Source organism: Cyanistes caeruleus, chromosome 22 (assembly GCF_971803275.1).
Source record: "Cyanistes caeruleus chromosome 22, bCyaCae1.hap1.1, whole genome shotgun sequence".
Lineage (NCBI taxonomy): Eukaryota > Metazoa > Chordata > Aves > Passeriformes > Paridae > Cyanistes > Cyanistes caeruleus.
The window spans coordinates 7,058,996-7,072,461 of record NC_141722.1 but is presented as its reverse complement, the minus strand read 5'-3'; the positions used below and the strand labels follow the sequence as shown (position 1 = coordinate 7,072,461).

The window sequence follows — 13,466 nt, the reverse complement described above, 5'->3', positions numbered from 1 at the left end:
TTCCTTTCCCTCTTTTCCCCCTTTTCCTCCCTTATTCCTGTGTCTGGTGGGTGACATTGCAGGAGGTGGAGGCACAGGTGGGATGCTGAATTGTTGTCTGTCAAATTCATGTCTGAGAAGGACAGAGGGTGACCCAGAGGGTTTTGTACCAATGGTGAGGTTTTAGAAGTTACCCAAAAAGGCTGAGCAAAAAAAAAAAACAAAAAAAACCCCAATTGAATAGATAATAATACTATATAATACAAATATCTAATAATATACTATATAATATATAATGTATAATACATAAACACACAATGCCTGTAATATACAATATATAATAATATACAACTCAATATAAAGATAAAATATATATTTATAAGTAATAAGTATATTTATAAGTAATAAGTATATATAAATATTATTTTAAAAATGAGAATAATAATAGTAAGAGGTGGCTGAGTGGTAGCTTTCCCTTAGCTTTGCCTGCTGGCAAAGCACAAAATTCCCATGAGGAACATCTTGTTCCCGTGGCAGGGGAATTTCCAGGAGCTGCAGCAGGTCCCAGGCTGGATCATCCCTGGGTACCAACCTCAGCTCCTGGCACAGAATCCTGGAGCTGGGATGAGTTTGGGAAGCGTGGAGAGGGAGCAGAAGAGCACGGGGACAGGTCAAGAGGGACAGGTCATGGAGTACACGTCATGAATGGGACAGGTCATGAGGGGACAGGCCATGGAGTACAGGCCATGAGAGGGGACAGGCCATGAGGGGGGACAGGCCATGAAGGACAGGCCATGGAGTACACGTCATGAGTGGGACAGGTCATGGAGTACAGGCCATGAAGGACAGGCCATGAAGGACAGGCCATGGAGTACACGTCATGAGTGGGACAGGTCATGGAGTACAGGCCATGAAGGACAGGCCATGGAGTACACGTCATGAGTGGGACAGGTCATGGAGTACAGGCCATGAGGGACAGGTCATGGAGTACAGGCCATGAGAGGGGACAGGCCATGAGGGGGGACAGGCCATGACGGACAGGCCATAGAGTACACGTCATGAGTGGGACAGGTCATGGAGTACAGGCCATGAAGGACAGGCCATGAAGGACAGGCCATGGAGTACACGTCATGAGTGGGACAGGTCATGGAGTACAGGCCATGAAGGACAGGCCATGGAGTACACGTCATGAGTGGGACAGGTCATGGAGTACAGGCCATGAGGGACAGGTCATGGAGTACAGGCCATGAGAGGGGACAGGCCATGAGGGGGGACAGGCCATGACGGACAGGCCATAGAGTACACGTCATGAGTGGGACAGGTCATGGAGTACAGGCCATGAGAGGGGACAGGCCATGACGGACAGGCCATGGAGTACACGTCATGAGTGGGACAGGTCATGAGGGGACAGGCCATGAGGGACAGGTCATGGAGTACAGGTCATGGAGTACAGGCCATGAGAGGGACAGGCCATGAGAGGGACAGGCCAGAGACTGCCCCAGAGCTCCTGGGCTGTGGGAGAGGGGATGGGGGGAGCTCTGGAGGAGGAGGCAGAGTCCTGGTGCTGCTCAGAGCTGCACAGCCCTGCTGTGCCTGAGGTGCCCATGGTGCCAGAGGGGGGTGCAGGGGAGGCAGGAGGGGTGCAGGGGTGCCAGAGGGGGTGCCAGAGGGGTGCAGGGATGGCAGGAGGGGGGTGCAGGGATGGCAGGAGGGGTGCAGGGGTGCCAGAGGGGTGCAGGGGTGCCAGAGGGGTGCAGGGGTGCCCAGGGTCACGCTGCTCCTGTGCAGCCCCTCCTGCTCCCCCCAGCTCCCCCTGTGCCCAGAGCTGCAGATCCCTGACCCCAATCCAGGCCTGGGCCAGGGGATGCTGCGGGGCCTGCAGCTCTGGGCCAGGTGATCAGCGGGAGGAGGGGACGGTGGGGCTGAGCTGAGCCTTTTCCAGCTCTCCCTGATCCACATCCCTGCCTTTCCTGCTGACTCAGGCACCTGGGCTTTACTGCTGGGCTCAGGGACACTGACCTTGCCTCAGAGGCCACGCCAGGGCACAGCCAGGCGTGCTGAGAGAAAGTTATTCCAGAATTTCCTATCCCGGGGTGACTCTGGGCTCTGCTGGGCTGGAGGGTGGTTGAGCCTTCACTGGTTTGGTGCCCTGGGTGTGTGGGAGTCAGAGATTGTGAAATGATGGGGTTTTTTTAAATTTGTTTAGGAAACTGTGTTCTAGTAAGGAAGAAGCTGAGGGGATTCATCAGTTCTTTGGAATAAACATGACTTTATTCCTAGAGCACTGGATTTGGCATGTTCAGGGTGGGGATGGAGGGGGTCTCTGTTCCTACTGAGCAGAGACACAACTCAGACATTTTTTCCACTCTGAGCTGCCACCATTAACTGGGAGCACCAGGGGCTGATTTTCTGACAGGTTCTGTGTAGGAGGTCAGGGCAGGGAGATAGAGCAGTCCCTTCTGGGGCTTAAAAATCAATGAGTCTGTGATTAAAAGGCCCATGGAGGCTGGACACTGCAGGTTGAGGGAAAAGCAATGATACTGGTGGTGGTTTATGTGGGGGCTGCAGCAGGAATTGCTCTTGCAGCTCTTCCAGGTCCTTGTACAGCCCCCAGATTCACCAAATACAGGTTTGTTTCTTTTTTCCAGGGGCTGGACGGGAGTGCTGATGTTTGTTTGGAAATTAGTTATTAGGTTTCTTTTTAAATGTTAACTAGAAAATCTGAGCACCCTTGATTGCCTGTGCTGTAGCAGCCCTGCCATCCCACAGTTGTGCTGTTATATAAGGTTGTTTCTCGGGGCTGGAATGATGCAACAGCATTTATGGACCTATCTGGGTTCTCCTTTAATGGCTTCCATAAAAAGCTCATTATTCCCTCCCCAGTCCCCGCTGATTTACATCCCTCCCGACCCTGGGCGTGTGCTTTGGGCAGCCCCCAGCCATGCACTCCTCTGCTAAATCCTGCCTCCCTCAGGTTGGAAAAGCTTTCCAAGGTCGCCAAATCCGAGCCTAACCCAGCCCTGCCCCGTGTCCCCAAGGGCCCATCCCTGCAGCTCCCAAATCCCTGCAGGGCTGGGCAGTCCAGCACCGCCCTGGGCAGCCTGTCCAGGGCTGCATTCCCTTATTTTGGGTGGGAAATGTTTCCTTACATCCAGTCTAAACCTCCCTGTGCAACGTGAGGCTGTTTGCTGCAGCAGCCGGTGACTCTGGCTGGGACGCTGCTCCTGGCGCCTCAAACTTGGCTTTTTGTGCTGCTGAGGCCAACAGAGGAGAAAAACCCCTCGTGTTTCTGCAGCTTGTGGTGATTTTCTCATCTCCTTGGAGCTTCTCTGCCGCACGTGGTGCCTGGCCTGGCCAAGCAGGGTGGGAGCACAGGGGGCAGGGAGGGAGATCACTGCAGAGTGAAGGAGCTGAACCTGGCACCTGAGCCAGGTGAGACACCCTGAGCCAGCCCTGGCTGCAGGCAGGCAGCTCCCCTGCCCTGCCTGATCACTGCCCTCTCCCCTGCAGGCCCTGACATTCCTCCTTTTGCATATTGGATTTTTCCTTTCTTTATTGGAGGGAGGGGCAGAGGGTCGGGACAGTTTTATGGCTGCTGTATTGATCAGTAAAATTTAATATAATCCCTGCACTTACTGGGTGATCGTTAAGGGGATGGAGAGCTGGTGAAATGTGTTTTAAAAGAAATATTTTTCCATTTTATTTCCTCCCCGTTTTCCTTCCTGACTCTCTTCTCTTCCAGTCTCCTCCTTTGCATCTCTTCAGAGAATCTGGACTGTGTTTTCCCAGCTTTCCTTTGATTTGATTAAGTATTAGGAAAAGTTACCCAGTCTGGTAACTCATCCTGCACTCCCTCAGCTCTCTTGCAGTTCCTGGATCTGTGGAATTCTGTGTCTGCTGGTTTAGGGCTGGCTCTGGTTCTGCCCCAGCTCTCTCTGGAGCTGCTGTGGCTGCAGGGCCAGGTGGGCTCTGCCTGTTCCCGTGCATCCCCAGGGAGCAGCAGCCCCGAGCAGTCCCTGACGTGCCAGGGAGGGCTGGAGCAGCATCCCCCAGCTTGAGCTCCAGATGTACCCAGATACCCTCACACTGGAGCAGCCTCTGTGGGAGCTGCAGCGCGGCTGGAACTCCTCCTCTGCACAGGACTGCCTTTTCCTGCCCGCTGCCCAGCCCTGGCAGCGCTCTGGAGTGCCCTTGCAGAGCCTGGCTGCCAGCAGGGTGGGACAGCTCTGCCAGGCTCCTGCAGCCTCGCCCCGAGAGGAGCACGGGCCACTTGGAGCGAGGGCACTGCTCCCTTGTCTCCTGGTTCTGGAGACTGCAGCAAACAGAAAGGCAGCCGCTATTGAAAATTATTTAAATTTTCACCAAATTGCCTCCTTCCCCCACTCTGCAGTCACTCCTTGCAGTCTCTGAGCAGTGCCCGGGGAGTGCCACCAGGGCCTGCGGCGCCTGGCTGCCTGTGCTGAGCCCTGACACTGATTTATATTTTGGTTAATTGTCTCCAGCCATTAGTCTGCTCATCCCTCTCCTCGTTAGAGATGCAGTCGCTGCTAATGGCTGTAAATGAAACACATTTGGAAGGCGTTGCTCCCAGTCTGGGTCTGGCTGAGCAGGCCTTGGGAGCTGCCACCTCCCCTGGCTGTGGGAGCCTCGTGTGACCCTTGGGGACATCTGGCAGCACCTCTGTGCCCACCCTGGCTCACGGCTGCCCCGCCTGTCTCATCCCCTGCTGGAGTTCCTGCATCCCAGTGTGCTGGCTCAGAAAGGGCTGGGGGAGAGGGGCTGGGTTCTGCCTGATTCCACGAGTGGGGTTCAGAGCCTGCAGCTCAGACCCGCTGAGCTTGGATTTGCTGATGCACTTTTGCACAGCACAATGATTTTAGTTTTAAACCCGTGGAAAATCTCCTGAAAACGCAAGATTTTGGGGGAAAGAGAACACCACTGCTGGTGTGGGGATGTTTCCTTCCATGGAGATCTCCTGGGTTCTGTTCTCACTGGATAGATCCCGGTGTTCTGCGCTCTCTGAGTTTTGAGGAGCAGCTCCAGAGAGAGGGAGTTGCATTTTCCTGGTGGGTAAAACAATCCCTCCTCGTAGCTGAACGTGTTTACACACCAGCGCTGCTCCGGGCTCGATTGGGATGCGAGGCACTGTGCAAATGCAAGGATGTAATTATCCCATTTTTCTCTTCCCACTCCCTGCTCTCCTGGCTCCTCTCCTCCGCCCTTTCCGGGCCTTGTGCTGATGGCAGCGTTTATCTGCATTTGTCCTCTGTCCCTGACAGCCACTTATTGATTGGCATGATTAAAAAGAACTGATAATCACTTCACATTAATCCCATAAATGACTTAAGACACCAAAATATTTGCATAATGCATCTTAAAGGTGGCAGCTAAAAGAGGATAAGACCCAAAACTGCTTGGCACAGGAGAAATGGGCTTCCCACTCACCTGTGGGCTTGCTTAAGTAATGAGCCTCGTGCTTGCATAAGGAGCACTCTGAACTGCTCTGGGGGGCAGATGCGATGGGCACTCGGAGGATTTGGGATCCCACGGGCGCTCAGAGGATTTGGGACCCGAGCCTCCCTTCTGCTGCTGATCCCCCTGAGGGATGGGGGGATCCCGGGGGGAGTCACGGGGCTGTTTGTGTCTGCAGCCTCCCGTGAAAATCTGCAGCCAGACGCCCGCTGAAAGTACCTAAAGACTTTCTGTCCTAAACGGATCTGCTTAGCAGCGAGCTGGACACGGATTAGCCCCTGCTGCAGCCCCGGCATGGGCTGGGAGCACCTGCTGGGGCCAGGGGCAGCAGCTCGGGGGGATATTTAAGGCAGATCAGTGCCGGGTAATTCTGCAGATAATGCACCCTCCGGGCTGCCCTGCCGGGCCCAGGTGAGGACACCCCTGGGTGGGAGCTGTGGCTGGGCAGGGCGGGCAATATTCCTAATTTGTGTCGATATTTCCAGGCGGCTCTCCTGGCTGTCATCTTCCCTTCAGAGAGAGGGCAGGAAGAAAAGTAGCCCTGTTTAGGTCAGGGTGAGCCCCTGGTGCTGGGAGGATGAGGAGCTCAGCCTCTCCTGCAAACAAACAAAAGGGAGATGTTCCAGCACCACCAGCTCCTGCCAGGGCTTCCACCTTGTTCTTCCTCCTCGCTCTCTGTAGATCATTTATTCAGGAATATTTTGTAACTGGAGAGTGATTTGCCAGCAAAAGCATTCGCCACTGAGCTGCAGTATCTGCTACAGTGAATTGGTTTTTGTGTTCTTCCTCTTCATAGAAGGGGAAAAAAAATAGAAAAAAGGACTAAACCAGCCTAGTTAGCAGCAATGTGGCACAAGGAAAACAGGCAAAATAATGCTGAATTGCTCTAACACAGTCTCTTTCCCCAGAAGGAAGAGCATTGTTTCAGGATCTCTTGGAGGGGAGAGTAGAAAATGGGTTTTGTAAATAAATCTGTCCCCTCAGCTCTGAGTAACGCTGCTGCCCAGGCTCGTGGTGTGTTCCTCTCTAAGGAGAAAAACTATTATTCAATCAAATCAAACAGCCTTTTGTCCCAGCAGTGATGGAATGGAAAAACTTAGGTTTTTAAGAATAGAAGGGTGGTAGCTGATAGAAAACTATCAGTTATTTCAGTTCAAGTTTCCTATTAATTCTGAAGCAGATCTGCCAATTCCTCCACTTTCAGTTTTTCCATCCTAGATGTGAGTCCTGGCCCACGCAAGTTATATCTGGCAGGGCTGGAATCAGGAGCTCTGGCAGCTGCAGGGTCCTTGATGGGAAATGAGAGGGAGCTTGGGAAGGGCTTTGCACTCCCCAAAATCGAGGTGCGGTTACCGAGGCACCCCCTGGGAGGGAGGGAGGGCAGGGGGGGCTCTTCTGCAATCCAGCGGTGCTGGAGCACACAAAAGCCTCTCCCAGATGTGTTCACACGGGGTGGGGAATCAGTTCTGGGGGGGCAGATGGGATTTCCTTAACGTGGGGTTTTTGTCCTCTGCCGCAGCCGCGACAGCGACCTCTCCACCATCATCTCCAACCTGCACCAGAGCCGCCAGCTCGTTATGCCAGAGAGCCAGAGCCGCTGTGAGTTCAAGAGGAACAGCCTGGACGTGGGGCTGGCAGCAGCAGGTGAGGGCTGGGCCACCTCCTGCTGCCCTGGGCTTGTGTTTTCCCTCCTCTCCCTTTCCCTCCTCTCCCTAGTCCCGTTGTTTTCCAGTTGTTTTTTCTCTGCATTATGCTTTAGCTGTAGGAAATATTTTCGTATTCTGGCTAAAGATGAACGTGGAAAGGATTTCTCAGTGGTGGTGAAGCCTTTTGGAAGTCCCAGCCCTTTGGAAGTCCCAGCCCTGTGTTGTTCTCAAAGCCAGTGGTCTGTGTTAAAGGAGCTTGTGCCAGCACGAGAGTGAAATGTCCCCAGGGCTGGTGCCAAGTGAAGCAGAAAGGCCTTGCAGAGAGCATGATTTGATTTGTAATTTCATTAATCAGAGGTTCCCCACGCTGCTGCTGGGCCTGCCAGCTCCTTTGGGAGCCAGGATTGTTTGGGTTTCTGGTTTCTTGGTGCTGTCTGGCAGTTCTTGGGTTGTTTCCCTGCTTTCACCTCCAGCCAGTGTGAAACCAGGAATGCTGCTGTGGGATCCTGCCCTGGGAGTCCCTGGATGTCAGGAAGGGAGTGTGGGGAAGGTGACAAACGTGCAGGAGTCAACAAGCGAGAGTCTGGAATAGATAAACCAAGATCTGCTTGTTGATTGCAGGATCCTTCAGTTATAAATAAAATTTGAGGAAAAACTGGGGTTTGTGTCAGTTTTTATACTGAGTGATCCCTGCCCTACCAAATCTGTGTGCTGATTTAGGTCTTCTCTGAAAATCTGTCTGCTTGTGCATTTGTTCATATATTTTGTCAGCCATTCTGTTGAGTGTGTGAGTGAACCTGAAATCCAGAGGGAACAGCACACCTGGCACCCTTTGGGAATGTATTTGGAGGGTGAAAACTTAAAGAACATCTTCAGTCCCGTATATGCCCAGGAGGGATTTGTGGTGTGTCTGTAAATCAGCCATGGGCAGCTCCCAGACTTTGCTTTCACAGCTGAATCTCCAATCTCCTCATTAACAGTTTTCCAAAGCCCCTTTCCCTGCACAGCTCCAAAAGCCAAGCTGGCCATAAATCCATTTTTCCCTATGACCCTGCTGGAGTCTGTGCAGCTCAGCTGACCCTGGATGTCAGAATGGGTTTCAGTATTGTTTGCTTTGCCGAGAAACTGCTGGGCTTGAGCAGCATTGCTGGAATTCTTTGAGGCCTGTGGTATTCCAGAAATGCAGGGGGTTCTTCTCATTCCCATCAGGAGAAAGGATGAGATGTAGAAGCTCTGATTCCTGTTTCTTAATTGGTGTTCGAGGTGCTCTGGTTTGTTTCTTACATTAAGAAACTGTTAGAAATGGCCCCAGGTTGTGCCAGGGGAGTTTGGGTTCAATATTAGGGGAAATTTCTTGAGGGAAAGCTTTGGCAGAGGCTGCCCAGGGCAGTGGTGGAGTCACCACCCCTGGAGGTGTGCAGGTCACCTGTGAATGTGGCACCTGGGGACGTGGGCTAGTGGTACTGGGTTCATGGCTGGGCTGGGTGATCCTGGAGGTCTTTTCCAACCTTAATGATCCCATGAAGTATTCCATGAGTGACAGAGAAGAGGCTCATGCTCACAGGAGGCCACCAAGGCAGTGACAAAGCTGTCAAGGACACGACAGGTTTGGGGTGTTCAGCAGGGGGTGATGGGGAGAGGAGATGTCTGAAGGGACAGCGGCTTTGTCACCTCTCCCCAGGGCCAGTTCCACTCTGGGCTTCGGGGCTGAGCGCTGCTGGGGCTGGTTTTACTGGGAGGGGAGCTGGGTGATCCTGAATTGTTACACACAGAACTGTCAGAGGTGGTGCTGGATCAGTCTGAAGGGCTGGTTGTTGTTTAAACCATTTTGTTCCAACAAGAAGGGGAGAAGAACCTTGCCCCCAGCTGCCTGCCAATGCAGAACAACTCTGTGTGTTGGGTTGTAAGAATCTCTCCCTCAAAAAGGCAGCTGGAGATAAACAATGCTGAATAAGTGATGCTGGTGCCATTAGGTTCAAAAAGTCCTGCATCACTCCTGGCTGGGAGCTGCAGGTGCTCTCACAGGCTGCTGCATCTGCTCTGAAATGTTCCTGGTGCTGCTCTGTGGCTGGGGTTTGGTGCCAGTGGGGCAGGAGGAGCTCTCTGGAGGCTCCTGGACTCCCCTCTGAGCTCAGAGTGCTGCTGGAACAGGACCCAGCAGTGCCTGCTCCTTCCTGGCTGTGCCTGAGCTTCAGGAGAGGACTGGGAACAAGGACAGCACAAATGGCAGAGATTTGCTTATTGCCAGCCCGTGGGGGCAGCAAAAAGGCTGGAGCTGGCAGGGTTGGCTGGTTTGTGATTAATTCTGTGAGGGAATTCCTTCCCTTGTTACAACCAGGATTAGAGGCAGTGCTGTAGTTTCAAACAGCATGGGCTGGAAAATCAGCAATGTTACTGCATCTGGAATGGTCTTTGAAATGCAGAAAGGGGCTGAAACAAATGAAAAATAATTGTATGTGGTTCTGGGGCTTTTCTGACTTTAAGAAGGCAGGAAAGGGCTCAGGCCAGAGCTGCCTGGTGCTGGGAGGTGAGGTTGGCTCCCTGTGCAGGGAAGAGGGGTGAGCCAGCCCTTGGCAGTGCCAGCCTGCACAGGGAGCAGGGAGAACCACCTGGAAAAGCAAAGCTGCTTTTCCACCTTTCCTTTCCTTTTTTTGGGAACCACCAAAGCTGGTGGTTCCCAAAGCCCCCAGAGCAGTTTCCCTACAAACCGTGGCTGGTGTCTCCTCGGCTGACCCTGCAGGATTCCCTGCTGTCCCCTCCTCCCGTGGTGGCTCTGCAGTGGGGAGAGCTCAGATGCTCTCCTTGGTGCTAATTAAACTGCAGCTGGGGATGGAAGGGAAGGAAGAGAGGAAAAGTGCATGGAATGGGGTCTGTGCTTCCTTGAGAACAGCCTCACAGAGTCTCAGAAAGTGCCTCCTCCCCATGTTTGTGTGCTTTGCACGCTGCTTTAGGGCCTGAACCAGCATTTTGCACCAGAGTCCTGGTCCCAAGGCTTTAATTCATTCCTCTCCTGCAAGAAAAATCCTGTTAATTTCTCCTCTTTCTCTCCTCAAACACCCTCTGTTCTGCAGTGCCAGATTTCATGGGTTTCCAGTTGCAGTAGGACTATTTGCATGGATAGAAGTGGAGGATTCAGGCTCCCTCATGCTAGAGGAAGGTGGGTAGCTCTTCCCTCTCTTCCTTCTGCCCCTTGTGCCTCAGGGAGTTGGTTTGGTGCCTGGAGATGGTCTGAGAGGGCACAGAGTAGAGACAGAGCCTCAGGTCCTGCCCCAAACAGGGAGAAATTCTCTGTGGTTCTGCAGAAAATCTTTGGGACTGCGGCTCCCGTGGCTGTGGTGTGGGAAGCAGCAGCAGGGCAGCTTTCCTGTGGGGCAGAGCTCCCAGAGAGGCTTTTCCAGGGGGTTTTGGTCAATGTGATGGGCATGACAAACCCTGAGAGCCTGGTCCCGTGGGAGCAGGGATGTCCTCGGTGTCTTCTGCAGCCACATCTTCACCTGCAGTGATTCCTGTGGGAATCCCACGTGCTGGGGACATTGTGACACCCGTGTCCCCACTTCAGGAGCCCTGCTCCCTCAGAAGCTGTTTATTCCTGGTGCTTTTGCAGCCCTGAAGAGCAGAGTTCACCCATGTGTCTCAAAAACGTCACGGAGCCGAGATTCCTCTCTGTGAGATGATTTGTTCTGTATTCAACCTCTTGTCTCACCTTTCCACAAGGTGCCCTGTTGACTAAACAAGGGAAAAGGAGGAATTTTGGACTGTAAAGAGTTTCAAATGGAAGATTTGGGGTTTTTATTCACAAAAATAGTGAAAAACAGTGCTTTAACTGCGGCGTGGATCCACAGCTGACTGCACAGAGCTGTGGGCCTAACCCCACATTCTGTGTCCCTGCCACGGCCACCGAGGCCTTGCAGTGACCTCGTTTGGCTTTGCACAGAGACCCAGAGCTTTCATATGCTAAGGAGGAGTTCACATTGGGCATGGAACAGAATTGGGATCAGGGATTTTGCTGCTAATGGTTGGAGACAGGATCCCAGCGCACGGCCGCTCTCGGGGCGCAGGATAATGAGCTGGGCTGCAGACATGCTTTCATTTAACTAAGCCAAACAACAGGGAAAAAAAGCAGCAGCCTTTATTGGACTGCTGCCTTAAATTGAGCAGAAAATCAGCACCAAATGGGCATCCAGGAGCTGGAAGCCCAGGCCCTGTTGTTGACGTGTTTTCCTGTGAAGGACAATTGTTTACCTTGGCAACATGAGGGTCGGGGCTCTGTCACTGCTCTGCATCCTCTGGGCTTGGAGCTGAGCACTGTCCCCTCTCTGTGCTCTCTTTAAGTTTATTTTTACATCTCCTGAAGCCTTGCAGGAGTGGGAGGTAAGCAACAGCCATTTGTAATCCAAACAGAGGTCTTGGGAAGCGAGGGGAAAGTGGGAAAAGGCAACATGGAAGTGTTTGCTCTGGCTGTGCCAGCACAGGTCGGTGCAGGGGATTTTGCACTTTCTTCAGGTTTTATTCTTGGTTTTGCCACTGCTGGAGGAGAAGGAGCTGTGGCAGTTCAGGACCCTTTTGTTGGAGTTCAGTTAAGACTGGAAAAGACCTCTGAGATCAACGAGGCCAACCTGGGCAGGGGTTTGGACCTGCTCCTTGCAGGAGGGCTCGTGTAGGATGGTGGAGGATGGCTCTGCAAAGCCCTTTGGGGAGGCTGTGGGGTTTCAAGGGGAGGCTGTGGGGTTTCAAGGGGAGGCTGTGGGGTTTCAAGGGCTGTCTCCCTCACTTTGAGGGAGGCTGTGCCTGGTGGGGACAAGGAATCCCTCCCTCCCCAGGGCTGGATCCACCAAACTCACACAGCAGCTCTGAAACTCCAGTAAACACAGACTCCTGCTCCCTTTCCCTGCAGCTCTGGGAAGAGCAAGATTATCCTGCTTCCAGAAATAACCTCTCCCCGCCCCCTGCCTCCGCCTCCTGTGCCAGGTGCCTTTCCAGGCAGCTGGGGAAGAGCTGGAAGCAGATCCCTGGTGCTGTGACACGTCCCTGGTGTTCTCTAGAGACATCCAGGAATGTGGCACCCACCCTGGCTGCTGGGTGGCACCTGGGCACAGCTGGCAGAGTGTTCCTGCCCTGACCCTGGCACCAGGCTGGGATGCTGTGGGTGAGTCCTGCACAGCCTCCTGGCCCTGCTGCTCAGGGACAGCTCTGTCCCCTGTCCCTGGGAGCTGCTGCTCTGCCCCCTGCTCTGCCAGGCACCCAGGGGTGCCCAGTGTGCCACAGGTACATGGGGGACGAGTCCTGCTGAAGGGAAAGGAGTGCAGGGACCTGTCTGTGTTGGAGGAGTCACATGGAAATGTTGCCCCAGGCTTTGAGATGGATAAACTTGAGAGAAATGCACCAGGAAAAGAGCCCTGGGCATTGAGAGCCCCGGGGCAGGATGTGAGTGGCCCCGGGGCAGGCTGTGAGTGACCCTGGCACTGCCTTGGTTTGAATTCCTGCCAGCCCAGCCCTGCCCTGGGGCTCAGTGGGAATGAGGACTGAACTGTTCCTCTGGTTTGTTGCTGGTTTGTTTTCCCAGCTGCTGTCCCTGCACATGGCAGGGGCTCAGTACAGACCCAGCTCCCTTCCCTCTGCTCAGCCTCTCTGGTCACTCTTGGTGGTTCTTGGCCTCTTCAGAGCAGATCCAGGAGCAGGGTGGGGATTTTTCAGGGCTGAACGGTGGATCTGTCACCGTGGGGGCTGCGGGGTGTCCTGCTGCTGCCCTGTCCCCAGGCAGAGCTCGTGGGCTCCCACTGCACAGGGGCTGAGCTTTGTGCCAGACACGAGCAGGCTTGGGAAGAGTTAATGGGAAGGATTTTATTAATGATTTGCTGTGAGCGAGAAGAGCTTCAGCTGCCTATTTCATTCATTTTTCAGCTCCACACAATCTTTTTGTTCCCAATTCAGTTTCTTCCCTTTGCTTCTTTCCCCTTCCCTGCTCTTTCCCCTCCTCCTTGCATTTCATTCTTCTCAAACCTTTTCCCAACACTTCCTTAACCCCCGTCTCCCTCTCTCTCACACACACACAAACACACATCCTTCTTCCTTTCCATTCCTCCTCCTCTTCAGTTCCTTGTCCTGGTCCCTGCCCTTCCTTCCCCAGCTCCCTCCCTCTCCCAGCTCCTGTGGAAGAAGACAATTTGAAGGTTTTCCGCTCTGCTCTCAGCTGAGAGGCTCCTTCCCTCAAGCCAATCAATGGGAGCCTTTCAGCCCCACTGGGGCTTGGCAAACATGAGATCAATAAGTTATTAGCACCATTCTGTCAGCTGTAATGTGGAGATTGATCGGGGCCGGGGCTCCTGCTTGCTGCCTGGCACTTCCCCAGCCTGATAAAGATGACAGATT

At 53.5% G+C, this 13,466-nt stretch overlaps 1 protein-coding gene across 5 annotated transcripts in view; it reads left to right on the top strand.

Annotated features, from left to right (window-relative positions):
* Positions 1–13,466, top strand: part of SAMD11 (sterile alpha motif domain containing 11) — an 87,150-nt gene that overhangs the window by 32,800 nt on the left and 40,884 nt on the right. For all 5 annotated transcript variants that reach the window (XM_086860184.1, XM_086860183.1, XM_086860185.1 and 2 more), the window contains one exon: positions 6,971–7,095. In XM_086860184.1, the coding sequence (XP_086716310.1) occupies positions 6,971–7,095 (125 nt within the window). The remainder of the gene's footprint in view (positions 1–6,970; positions 7,096–13,466) is intronic.